The 13,180-nt window shown below is 36.0% G+C and overlaps 1 protein-coding gene and 1 non-coding gene across 2 annotated transcripts in view; one reads left to right on the top strand and one right to left on the bottom strand.

The window, feature by feature from the left end:
* Positions 1 to 11,401, bottom strand: part of LOC126829804 (CWF19-like protein 2) — a 37,968-nt gene extending 26,567 nt beyond the window's left edge. The window contains exons 1-9 of the mRNA XM_050559935.2: positions 11,243 to 11,401; positions 9,306 to 9,416; positions 8,494 to 8,583; positions 7,164 to 7,259; positions 6,273 to 6,392; positions 5,585 to 5,788; positions 3,940 to 4,786; positions 1,319 to 1,467; positions 30 to 230 (exon numbers count right to left, since the gene is read on the bottom strand). Coding sequence (XP_050415892.1) covers positions 30 to 230; positions 1,319 to 1,467; positions 3,940 to 4,786; positions 5,585 to 5,788; positions 6,273 to 6,392; positions 7,164 to 7,259; positions 8,494 to 8,583; positions 9,306 to 9,416; positions 11,243 to 11,332 — 1,908 coding nt within the window. The 5' untranslated portion in view covers positions 11,333 to 11,401. The remainder of the gene's footprint in view (positions 1 to 29; positions 231 to 1,318; positions 1,468 to 3,939; positions 4,787 to 5,584; positions 5,789 to 6,272; positions 6,393 to 7,163; positions 7,260 to 8,493; positions 8,584 to 9,305; positions 9,417 to 11,242) is intronic.
* Positions 11,402 to 11,894: 493 nt separating this feature from the next.
* Positions 11,895 to 12,012, top strand: LOC126831190 (U6atac minor spliceosomal RNA). The gene has a single exon (XR_007684168.1). It is a non-coding gene; the product is annotated as a U6atac minor spliceosomal RNA (small nuclear RNA).
* Positions 12,013 to 13,180: the final 1,168 nt, after the last annotated feature.

Raw genomic sequence — 13,180 nt, forward strand, 5'->3', positions numbered from 1 at the left:
ATTTCAAGTATTGATGCAGTTTAAGTTACTTTTTTCTGTCGTTTTCTTCCTTGCTTTGGTTCTCTTGCATGTTTAGCTTCTGATAAAGGCATGACAAATCCAGTCTTGGTAGTCCTTGTCAACAAGACTTCTCCTTCCTCTTCTGGTTGACTGGAAGTTGGTGCAGGAGGGGCATTTTTCTTGGCCTCCCTTGCATTCTCAAGTTTAGTTTTCAGTTCGTTAGCTAATGTCTGAAATAGAAAAACAAGATATAAAAGGCAGAAGAGAAGACTGAATAACCGAGATGCTTGTTTCGATCCAAAAGAAGCTGTGGTGGCTCAATGAGTAAGATGCTGGCTAACTGATAAGGAGGTCAAGGGTTTGACCCCTGTTTTTGCCGAGAAAATTCCTCAGGATTTTTCAACTGAGTCTCCCCATAACAAAGGGACATTCAGAAGGGTTTGGAAAGCAAAATGTATCTAGTCATTTGGATGGGACAAACAACCTATACCTATACATATAGGTACCCCTGTCTACTTCCTGGCATGCATGTAAAAGAACCATTGACACTACTGTCCAGGCCAAATTTCCTGTCTTCAAAAGCTCAGTTGTTGCAGAAAAGTAGGACGATTAAACCTCATTTCAAATCATTTAAAGATGCCTCTTCCCATGTACAAACTGGCTGATTTGATGTTATATTTGGACTAAAAACATGTTCAAACTTATTAATCTATCAAAAATTTGCTTCAAATCCCCCTCCAAGCACTATTTTAGCGAGGAAATACAAAGATATAAAAAAAAATCTATTTTTAGAAGCCATATTTGTCCAATAACTTGATTGAGGGAGGGCCCATTTTCAGAATGCATTTGTCGTTACTTACTGTCCATTTACCATACATATTGTAGTCTATGTAAATTCTTGGATTATCTTCTGCCAACTTATTTTTCCGCCGTTTAATTGCAGAACCTATTTTTCCCAAAACCACTAACAACCGCTCCCTAAGTCAAGCTGGCAGACCGGGCTGACAGTTAGTGATACCCTGACATTTTGCCCAGTGCTTGTCCCGTGGGTGTTTTTCAGGGAATCCATATTTATCTAGTAAGATTGGGTGTCTCTTCTTTGCACATTTACCAAATTTGCCATACTTTTATTAGAAATAACTACCCTATAAAAACTTTCGTGGGAATGTATCTTTAATAGGATCAAAAATAATAAATTAAATCAAATAGGTAAAGTTGTAAAGAAAATATCTACATGACAGAGTATATACCATATTACAACCGAAACTGTCCCATTTTTTCCCCAGGTGATTTTATAAAATAGTTTTACAAATAATACCTCATCACCCATTATTTCTGCTTTTAATATTTTAGCTGCAAGACCATTCATTTCTGCTTCTGTCAAGATAACTGGTGCTATTACTGGAGGAGGTGCTTCTTCAGCTTCACTCTCCGATTCACTACTACTAGAGCTACTATCACTTGATGCTGAAACATTTAAATACATCTATTATTATTTATCATCTAATAACGAATTCTACAGTTGATAGATTTATCGCTTGTGTGATAACTTTCATATTCTACTGAGCGATATCTCCTATCACATTACAGAAAATAAAATCTATACGTTACACCCCATTTCTCTCCCTCTCTCTCACTTTATTTGTGTTCTGAGCCTGGAGGTGCCAGAGAAAGCCTACACAATTGGTCCAGCAATGAGCTTTATATCCAGCTGAGAAATCTCTAAGTAAATTCAACACAAAATATGGACTTTTTCTTTATACATTTGTTCACAAGGCAATTGTTGATGGACTGACAGATGGACCGATGGACAGGGTGACAACATAATATGCCCACAATGAAATATGAGGGTATAAATATAAACTGGCTGGCAAAATGCTTTAAAGGTATCCTGAATGGTGATGGTCCGATATGGCACCTATCAGTTTTACCAATATCAGATACAGATACAATTACTGATAGTGGTGGATATAATACTATTACACATTAAAATGCCTCGAATGGCATGATAATCTATGTAGATGTACATGTACGTCATTGTTAGTCGGGAAATGCATGTTACTATTTTACCTTGAGAATCAAACACGAACACTGTGTTTTTGAAGTAATAAAATTGGGTCATGCTTCCTACGCAATCACAAATACAGTCCATCTATTATGAACTTAATTATTTGCTTATCATCTATACTAATATTTGTGACTGTCGTTTGTCTGTTTGTCTGTCTGTCTGTCTGTTCGGGGTTGGCGGCTACACTAGGTCTGCCCCGAGTCTGAAATTTGGGGTATAGAGTAGCTCAGCTCGGACCAGGGGGTAACATAGGCCAGGTGGCGTTAGTCTACCACTTCCGGTTTCGGAGTTATGACCCCCCGAGCGAAGCCGGGTATCCTGCTAGTTAATGAATAAAGTCGAGATTATCATATTTTAAGTGTTGATTACGATATAATTCCCTAGAGTGATCGGCACCTGTATGTCAATAATAGATGTCGGAATGGTTCATGAATGAACGAAACATCAAAGCGATAGCTTCCTGACCTGTCAACAGTAGCAATGACGTGACATTCTCATGCCATATCTAGAACTATAGTTAAAAATAAAACCATCTAATGGAAACTTATTTGTTGGTAGTATGATCTATATTATAAGTTATTATTTATTGATATAAATTATGTCTAAATTTTTAAAGTAGCCTAGCATAACAATACAAATCACTAAATTATTTCTAAATTTTTATCGGCATCTACTCTGGAAGCCACAATGTCTGACAGTAATCATGTGACATCAAAGGAATATACCCCCTTTCATCTTTCATTCCAATCAGGCATAAACCATGTGATATTTTCCTGCCTTTTCCAAAACTTCTACTCATTATAATAGTGTCCAGACAATACCAGCAGTGAACTAAATAAAACGCAGGGGAAAAAAATGCATGCCAGAAGTAGTAAGATTTGGAACTATTTCACAATTTAAGCGACATAACAGCACAAGACGCTTCATATATATACCAGCTCTGTATGCAATGAAAAGCCATTGTTGACATCTTCTTTGGTTTTATTATCGAGAATCGTGATAGACAAATAACTATTGTGAGGACCATCGTTTATTTCATATAGTTAATAAATTTGTTAATAATTATCAGAAACAATTTAAATACAAAATTCAATAGCCTAATTAGGTATTGTTCTAGTTTGTGATCAGCACACATTGAAAACAGATCGAAGAGGTGTCTCCGCGATGTACATGTACTGACCGTGTTCTCCAATTCTATGATTTTGCAATTGGTTTATTCCCTATTCCAATCAAAAGGTTTATTGGATGCACTGTTGTACGTTAATGTCTGTCTGCACATGCGCAGAAATGGCATTCTCAAAAATGGGATTGAGAGAACCGAACTCTCAAACAGTGTGTGAATAAGGATTTAAAAAATAACGGAGACTGGTAAGGATTTTGTACTGTTTATTCTGTCCTTTTTACAACCCCGATGAGAGTCTTGTATTACCGGTACGTCTAAATAGCAACGCACACAGCAACCAAAATCAAACTTTTATTTCGGTTGCCGTGCGCGTGGTTATTTATATAACAGAGACCGGTAAGGATTTTTTATTGTTTATTCTTTCCTTTTTACATCCCCTACGAGAGTCTTATATTACCGGTACATGTACATCTAAATAGCAACGCGCATGTGTGCATGGCTATTTACATGTAGATGCACCATGTGTCAAGCAAAATAATGATTTGTTCACAACTCGGATAATATTTTAAAGGTAATTATCGAGTTGTTTTGAACAGATATCGGCAACTCAAGTATCGGCAAAATGGCCGTGTATCAGTCGATACCGATTTCTCCCGATAGGCCAGTTATAGGCCAATTACCGATTTGTTCAAACAGATTATCGGACCATCACTAATCCTAAACTATATTCAAGATATCGGATACTTACAACTTGAAGAACTGGTTTTATGTCTTTTTCTACTTTGATTTGAACTAGAAGATTTTCTACTTGGTGATTCAGATCTTCTTTTCCTCTCATCTTTATCAGGTGATGTCTTTTTAGTTTCTTCAGATTTCTTTTTCCATCTTGGTACTTCTCTTTCAGAACGACTTGATCGATAGTCATCCCTATGACTTAGGTCTCGATCTGAATACCTATCCTTATCCGATCTACGCGGAGATCGTGATCTTTGTGACGAATGTCTGCCAGGGGAAGATTGTCTATAATCAGATGGCGATGACGGTCTCTGAAACCGATCCAATTTTCTATCACTATTTTCACTTGGTGATGACGGACGCTGAAATCGACGTCTATTGTCATCACTATGGTCTTTATCACTACTTCTATGTCTTTCATTACTTCTGCCTCTATTTTCACTTGGTGATGACGGACGCTGAAATCGACGTCTATTGTCATCACTAGGGTCCTTATCACTACTTCTATGTCTTTCATTACTTCTGCCTCTATTTTCACTTGGTGATGATGGACGTTGAAACCGGCGTCTATCCCGATCATTATCTCTACTATTACCCTGTGAACTATTTTTGTCCCTGTCTCTAAACCGGTCACTTTCTCTAGCACTACTTTTTGCAGTATCCCTAAGCCTATCACTATCTGGGGATGATGGCCTTTGAAATCTACGTCTGTCTGTATCTCTGCCTCTATCTGAATTGCAACCATATTTGTCTTCACCGGAGGAGGAGGGTCTATGAAAGACTTTTCTATCTCTTTCAGAAGATGATTTTTGGGATGATTTTTCAGCATCCGCTATCATTCGTTCAATTTTCTTCAATGACTAGATAAAAAATAAATAGAAATCAATAATCCAGTTCTAGACACTTTAATCCCGTTTATTTCTTGTGTTAGGGTAACTGTGAATGCTAAGTGAGTAAGTACTGGCGCCCTAACCAACAGTTCCCCAGTTTGATCCAGGTGTTGGAGGAAAAAAGTTCCTCAGGATTTCTCGAAGTGGTTTCCCCTTGTTAAGGGGGGAGCCACTGGGGCTAAGTGAGTAAGATACTGGCTCACTATCCTGGAGGTTGCAGGTTCTATTCTGGTGTTGGCTGGGAATGTTTATCAGGAATTTCCAGCGTGGTTTCCCCTTGTCAGAGGTGTGGGATGAAGGGCCTGACAAGGACTGCTGTCTAGTCGTTCGTATGGGATGGAAAACCGAGGTACAGTGTACAAATTGGTGTGCACATAAAAGATCAATTGACAGTTGGAATTCAATATAAGAGTAGGCTTAAGCGCCGCTGTTAGGGAAAAAAATTCCCCCATAGCACACTGTATGGTGTATGCCCGTCTTCGTTAGCCCAGTCGGAGCACTTGGACGTTAAACCCCATTTCATTATCACCCTTGTTAAGACCTGAAGAGGAACAGACTCCAGACGTTCATATTTGTTGACAATCAGACGTCCTATGCACACATTAACATGCTAGTACAAGAACCCATGACATTTGGAATTCAAAGCAAACACTAACCTTCTATCATTCCCAAATTCTTAAATAACTTTTTATTTTTTTCTCATGTAGGTTTCAAATTTTTCTGACCCATAAATTGTTTGTCATAATAGTATGTTTGCAAAATACTCACTCCCCATTTTTCAGAAACTAATTCCTCAAAACTTCTACCCTCTTCTCGAGCTTGTTCTTTACAACGTGCATAAGACTTCTTCAACCACTCGGCTCCACCATCACCTATTTTTGGCACTGATTTTTCTTTCTCCTGTTTTTCACTGGGTAACCCAGCACCTCCATCTTTCCAGTAAGGATTTAATTCTCGAGCATGTTGGCCCATCTGAAATGGAATTCTTAATAATGTGGAAGAGAATGGAATTTTGACAAGGCAGTGGTATCTAATATTTTTTGTTTATTGGTCGCTTCAAACTTTGATTTAAACAAGGAAAATAAAGATTAAAGATGTTCCCTTTGGGTTAATTAGGTCATGTTATTATGTAATCTGAAAACTTTTTCTCAACTATGATAGTCTTATAATGTAGAAAAATAATATAATAGATTAGTAAGTACATAATAAATTAAATATGAAAAAAATACTATAATTTCGGTTGAGGTGTACAGCTCTACACACCAAAATTGCAAGTTTCAAAGAATAATTTCTGTGTGTTTACAAGAAATCTGAACAGATTGGCTGAACAAATGACAATATACAATATGGACGTGTAATAAAATTGTTCAGAACAGATAAATTCTTACACATTCAAATGAGAGTTGTCTTCCTTTGATTTTCTTTTTTATAAAAAAAACACCAGGTAGTTTCTTACTTGTTCTATAACGCTTTCTTTTTTCTCTTCCTTTTCTTTCTCAGCAGTTTGTTTATCTCGTATGTCTTGTCTCGATGTTAATGGTAAAAAATCTAATGGTGCTTCCATCCAACTATCTCTCTAGAAAGGAATGTATAAAATAATACATAACAAATCAAGTCTGGGTTGTAAAATTTAAATAATTTTTTATATAAATATAGGTAATTCATCTCATCTACAGGACAAAGAGAGACACAAACTAGGTCATTTTGGGACTAACATATGGTTCAATTCTATTTCAAGAATTCTTTTGCTTGTAGGAGTTTTTAGCTGTATGAGGAAACCTGAGGCACAAGGTTGAACAGACAACCCTACTCCTTGTCACGTACAATCAGGGAATCGAAAACATGCCACCTGATTCAATGACAGACCATATGATCTAACAAAAAGCGTGTTAAAGCAACTTGTCTGTATTGGTATTAAGGACTGTATATTGTTGGGAAGTGGTTCTGGGGTTATAATAACTATTTGGAATACAATTGTCTGACAGAAAATAGTGATGATAGTGAGCTACATTGTAGTGAAAATATCAGAATAAGTAAAGAAAACAAAGTTGTAATCTAATATTTATTATCATTAGATTACACAGGCCTGAACCTTGATTTACACTGCCCAACAGGTCTAGTGCCACTAAAACTTAGAAAATTGGTTGCCCGAATTTTTTTTCATTGCTGTAGAATTGCAAAATGCGGGACATATAGCTATAGCAGAAAGAACACACCACAGCAAAGATTCATAAATACTGAGAAACAGTTACCAAAGACGGAGACAAAATTTTATGCATTGTCTATATCAAATGATATGGTTGCTTAGACAATATTCTTTGGTGGGGGGGGGGGGGGGTATCAGTACCTTTAACATAGTTGGTCCTTTAATAACTGGCTGTTTGGTATCTGTAGGTGTAACTGATGTTGGTACTTTACATTCCACCCATTCTTCTTCTTCTACCTTCAATACAAATAAATAACTTTTTTTCTCTCAAATCTTCACATTTTTAATCTCAAATTGGGGCTTCAAGATGATACATTTAATGATACATCTACATGTAATTGACAATTGACTTTTAAGAGAATTGGATCAATTGCTCCAATATGGGGCCTTGTGCTAGAGTAATTTTGGCAAGTCAAATAAAACTACTTTTACAAACAAGAGAAAATATATGTATAAAATAAAATTTAGTCATTTCGGACAAATTTTAATAAATTACTTGACTAAAACAGACCTTTGGTTGTTAACTTGGGGGCCCACCGAAAACATTCCTAGTAGGGCTCACAGCTTCAAAGGCCAGTCCTTGATTGCCAACCACTGTTTAGTCAAAATCTACTTTCGTAGTTCGTTCCAAGCTTTGACAAATAACTACAGTGTGCAAACAAGTACATGTACATTTTATTAATAATGTGATTACGCCATTTTCAGATTTATACATGTATGTTAATCTGGTTAAAACACAGATCCTATTTCGTTTCATTTTTTATAGTTCAAAATTTCATTTAACTTGTCTTTACTACACTAGGATCGGGTAGAGTTGTTATCATTGACGTGTTCTGGATGATGTGAGGGATTAGCCAATGAAACGGTCTGATACGGCGAGCTTTTGGCATGAGGTGCAAGGAACTGTGGGAAATCCACTAGAAACATTAATGCTGATTGATTAATCAAATGTCTGACGTCATAGGGGCGAATCCCGCTCGTATGACCTCTGATGCTACCTCCCAAAACAACTGGTCAGATCTTCATGTAGTGTAGGCCATCGAATGTATAAAAAAACTAAACGAAATATAGATCTGGGCCCTTATTCACGAAAACTTAAACTAAGTTACAACCAAAATTTTAAGAAATACTGCAACTTCATTGGATATATGCAAATTGATTTTACTGGTCAACCAATCGAATTGCAGTATTTCTTAAAATTTCGATTGTATCTTAGTTTAAGTTTTCGTGAATAAGGGCCCTGTACTTTAATCAGATTGGCATGTATGTCAAATGGGAAACAAGAAATTTCTTACGGTCCCAAGTAGTGAATTTGACTTTTCACATCAATACTTTCTAGTACATAATTTCGATTTGAACTGTGAAAAAAACACATTTTTCTAAAATTATTAAGTAACATATTTTAAAGGAAGAGTGTAATTATGGCTTTTTATCATTCACAATTTTAGCACAGTAATTGTAATATGCTCACAGAATCATCTGAAGACGATCCTTTAGTTTTCTTTTTCTTCTTTTTTTTCTTCTTCTCCTTTTTAGCTTTCTTTTTCTTCACTTCCATTGTCTATTATTAAACAAAAAAAGAAAATAAAACAATAACAGAACGATAACAGTTTGTTAAGAATTATTTTTTTACAAATAATTTTTGAAAAATTGAGGTGTCAATGATGATCTGGACCCAAATATAACATTCAATTTCATCAGCTACAACCTCTCAAGCACTTCCCAAACTCCACTGGGACAGGAAGCTTGCCCCCATGCATCACTCCAACCAACAAAAAGCTCAATTAACATGTTTCATAGAAACACAATAATAAGCAATCTGATTAAAACACAGATCCTATTTCGTTTCGTTTTTATAATTCAAAATTTCGTTTTACTTGTCTTTACTACACTAGGATCTGGAAGAGTTGTTATCATTGACGTGTTCTGAATGGTGTGAGGAATTAGCCAATGAAACGGTGTGTTACGGCGAGCTATAGGCGTGTTTTGCACGGAACTGTGGTTAATCCACTAGTAACATCAATGCTGATTGGTTAATCAAATGCCTGACGTCATATGGTCAAAAGCCGCTCGTATGACCTCTAACGTGACGTATTGCTACAACCGGTCAGATCTTCATGTAGTGTTGGCCATCGAAAGTATAAAAAAAATGAAACAAAATATAGATCTGTATTTTAATCAGATTGAATAATAAGTGAATATTTTTAGATTGTTCTGTAGAGGGCAGCCCGGGCCCCCGCAAAGATCCACCAGTGCATGTACCATACAGATTACTCTACCTACTGTAGATTCCTTTGTGATTCTTGAATCAACTGACGGCAGCATCCATTTATCTTCTCCTCTAAGTTTAGCTTGTTCTTTCCTTCTCTCTTCTTTTTCATATTTCCTCTTAGCCTGAAAGACAAGTTCAATAAAACAGTCAAATCAAAATATTATACCAAACAATTGGTGCTTTAGCTTAAAGGGACTATCCCGATTTGAACAGAGTCGCAAAAATAAAAGTAGGTGTACATATAACATTTAAGCGCCATAATATAGAGGAATGGTGTATTTACATTGTCTCCGAATTTCAGTCGTTGGGACGTGAACGTCAAAACCGCTTATCCGGACACGTAACCCTTTTAAGATTTCGGGACAATTTTTTCATTGGGTGACCTGATAATCGATTGCCATCTCTTTAGAGGTCTATACCCATGTGCTGTACTTGATAACGAAATATAAATTTCACCTACACCTTATTTTTATAAAATAAATGTCTGGTTTTATCCAGTCACAGTATAATAGATCTTGGGACACCAGTCAACATTTTCATACAGTATGAAGACTGGCGGATTTAAGTTGTTTGGAAACGTATCACATATTGAGTTAGTTGCTCGGCCTTTTTTCATCATTGAATCCATTTTTCCTATATATGTAGGCCTACTGACTTTCATAATCTATCTACAGGGCTGTAGGAAATAATGGTTTTCGAGTAGACTATAGGCTACTGATCTCATATCAGTGAACTAGTTCAACTAGTCATGTCCTGATATTCTTGAACTTTTGCAGACATGCATATTTTTGTAGCAATTCAAGACAAGTTATAGTCTACCCTATATGGTTTTGGGTGCCACTTTGTAATGAATAGATAAAAACATATCCTCCAACACAAAGTGAAGTAATTGGCTGATTCACAAACGACAAAAGAATTTAAAAACGTGTAGAATGCACTAAGGAGGCGTAAATGACTGCCGGTCCATTTGCACTGTTCACGCATCTCACCGTACATAATTGATTAGAAAGTACAATATTTTTTTTCAAAAAGTGAATAAATCACTTTACATACATTCATAATACATTAATATGTGCTTTTAGAACCATTTTTTTCTATTTCAAGGTTCCAAAAAATAGAGCCATAGGCTACGTCTTTTAAAATAGAAAATTGAATGGTGGACAGGGGGGGGGGGGAATATCGGTTAATCCATAGGGTATAGGCTAGCATTAAACAACATTAATAACTGCATATTTTGACACTTGAATGGCTATATAAAAACATTAAGACACTTCGGACTAGCCTTTAAAGAATGGCAGTGGCTATTGTTACGAGTCATAAAAATAATCCTCAGGCTATTGTTACGACGATGCTTTCAGAGCCCTCCGCCAAAGTTTAGGGTTAGGATTTTGTCCATGGGGGGGGGGGGGGGCATACTTTGGAGCAAAGGGTAATCATCAGAGTGCCACATGCATTAGTGGATCCAAGTCTGTAGTGAAGTTGAAATCCATTGATAATGATTCAGAGAGTAATAGAAATCGATGGTCGTAACAATAGCCACAGGACTATTTTTAGGACTATTCAGTTTTTAACTTCGCCGATGAAGGGCTCTGAAAGCATCGTCATAACAATAGTCTCAGGACTATTTTTAGGACTCGTGGTAACAATTTGCCACTGCCTTAAAAAAAATAGGCCTAACTACAGAATGGAATTGAGATTTCAATTATTCGTGATATTTATATATTTTTTGCTATAGTATATATTAATTTGGCCTATTGTATATGAAATATTATTCACACTGTATAATTATTATGAAATGAGTGTGATCAGTCATGGGCATTATAATACCCATATATTTCTATAAGCCTATAATAAGGTCCATCTCCATCGGCATCATCCATGATTCCATGGCTCAGTAAACAGAAGGAACGTCCCCAGAACGTCAGTCACTGAGTAAAGTCTTTCTTACCTTATCAAGAATCACCTCTCTTGCTTCCCGCAATTCGTCGCGTCGTTCCTCTAGAAGATTAGAACTCACAAAACTGATTCCGCTCGTCATATTTCTCCAAATATCACACGTTATTTTTTTTTACTTTTATCGCCAAGTTTTCATAAACCGAAAGACTAACTTCCGATGAAAATCTAATTTCCGATGTTACGGATTGACTACGTGACTGAGGACAACTAACCTGAGAAATGTCTGTGATCTTATCGACAGTTGTATTATCTGAAAACCTCTGTAACACGAAGGTCATTTATTGAAGATAACTTGAGTTTATAAGATTGCCATATCAACAAATAAATCTAGATTATTTTCAGTTTGTTTTATTAAACTCCCATTTCATATCATTAACAATATGGACTAATCGCGGATAGGGGAGTAAACTCCACTTTTGTAAAAACAAATTTAAAAGAATATGTATGATTGACAAGTGTCGAAGATTTTATAATTATATTAACCAATATTTGAAAAATATATGTAAAAGATTAAAATGTATGGTGAAATTATTATTGACAAATATATTTATTTAATATCATACAAAAATCTTCAAAAATAAATCACCAATTTAACACAACTGATAAAAACAGCTTTATAATTGTTCGCAAGCCCGGTTTCAAATGTGTTATTAAAAAGGAGAGCCGGTTAGCACTCCCCTTGACAAGGACGGAATGGACCTTCATGGTCTTTATAACACATATGGCATGCCCTCCTACTTCGAGGGCACCTTATTTTTTTTTGTATTTTATTGTGAATAAACATTTTCCTTGAATTAAATTTACGAAATAATTATTTTACAAACCATATAGCATTGTCTTACGAACAAGTATTATTATCTTATAAAATATATTTGTTGATAACATTATTTATAATAAAACAAATCATTTAAGATTGAATGGGGCTCCGATTTGAAATGGCACTTGGGCTCTGGCATCAACGGTGACAAGGCGTCTTATGCTGTCACTGTCCTTCACCTTTAGACACATGCAATTTGTATGTCAGTATGGTAAATAGATAGATTTATCTGGTAAAAACATACAACATAATAAATGACATGTGTAATAAAAAAAAATTGAACTAATTTCGGGTCCGCTTTAAAGGGACAATAACACTCTTGCTGGCTTGAAAGCTCCAGAAAATAAATAATATCTCTATCTAAGTACTAGATGTTTAAGTGTCCTACCTGTTGTGTAAATTATCCATTATATCCTATTTTACTTGTCCAAAGGGTTCGAAAATATTTTTAAATCGAAGTTTCATTTGAAAAGGTTTACGTTAGACGTTTCAAACCATTATGTTGAATTTTTCAAAAATTTTAAATAAAGTGTGTTAAGATGAAATTTGTATCATCAATTAATTGAAATATTCTAAAATAGTACAATTTGTTGACCAGAATAAAGATTGGGACATAGTATTCAGTTACAACAAGAGTGGTATTGAGCCTTTAATATTTATGTCCCTGTCTGCAGCCCAGTATAAGAACCCACCCAATTTTAATCGACCCTCGCTATCTAATACAAAGGCTATTCTAGATCATAATTAAGGTCGGTCATTGAGTCAAGTGGCGTGGTTTCAATTCCCCGCTTTTACTTGACCATGAGTAGGGTCGATCGCCGTTCAACCTCGTGGGTTTTCTCCGGGTCCTCTTGATTCCTCCCACAGCTAACCCTTAAGCACAATCGAATTATTGAAATAAAATAGAACTCCGTAAATCCCGAAATGACCTATAGCTAGTTAATGCCGAGTGGACGTTAAACCCCATTCTATTTCCCCCTCTGTCTTTTTCGATGGTACTATCGCGTATTACTGGTTTTACTTGCCGCCTCGTGAATGATGATCGTTATCGTGTCCGGTTGATTTTACCGTATTAATGATACGTACCGTACCCAGCTGTGTTTGGGTGGTATT

The sequence above is a fragment of the Patella vulgata genome, chromosome 8 (assembly GCF_932274485.2).
Source record: "Patella vulgata chromosome 8, xgPatVulg1.2, whole genome shotgun sequence".
NCBI classification, from domain to species: Eukaryota; Metazoa; Mollusca; class Gastropoda; family Patellidae; genus Patella; species Patella vulgata.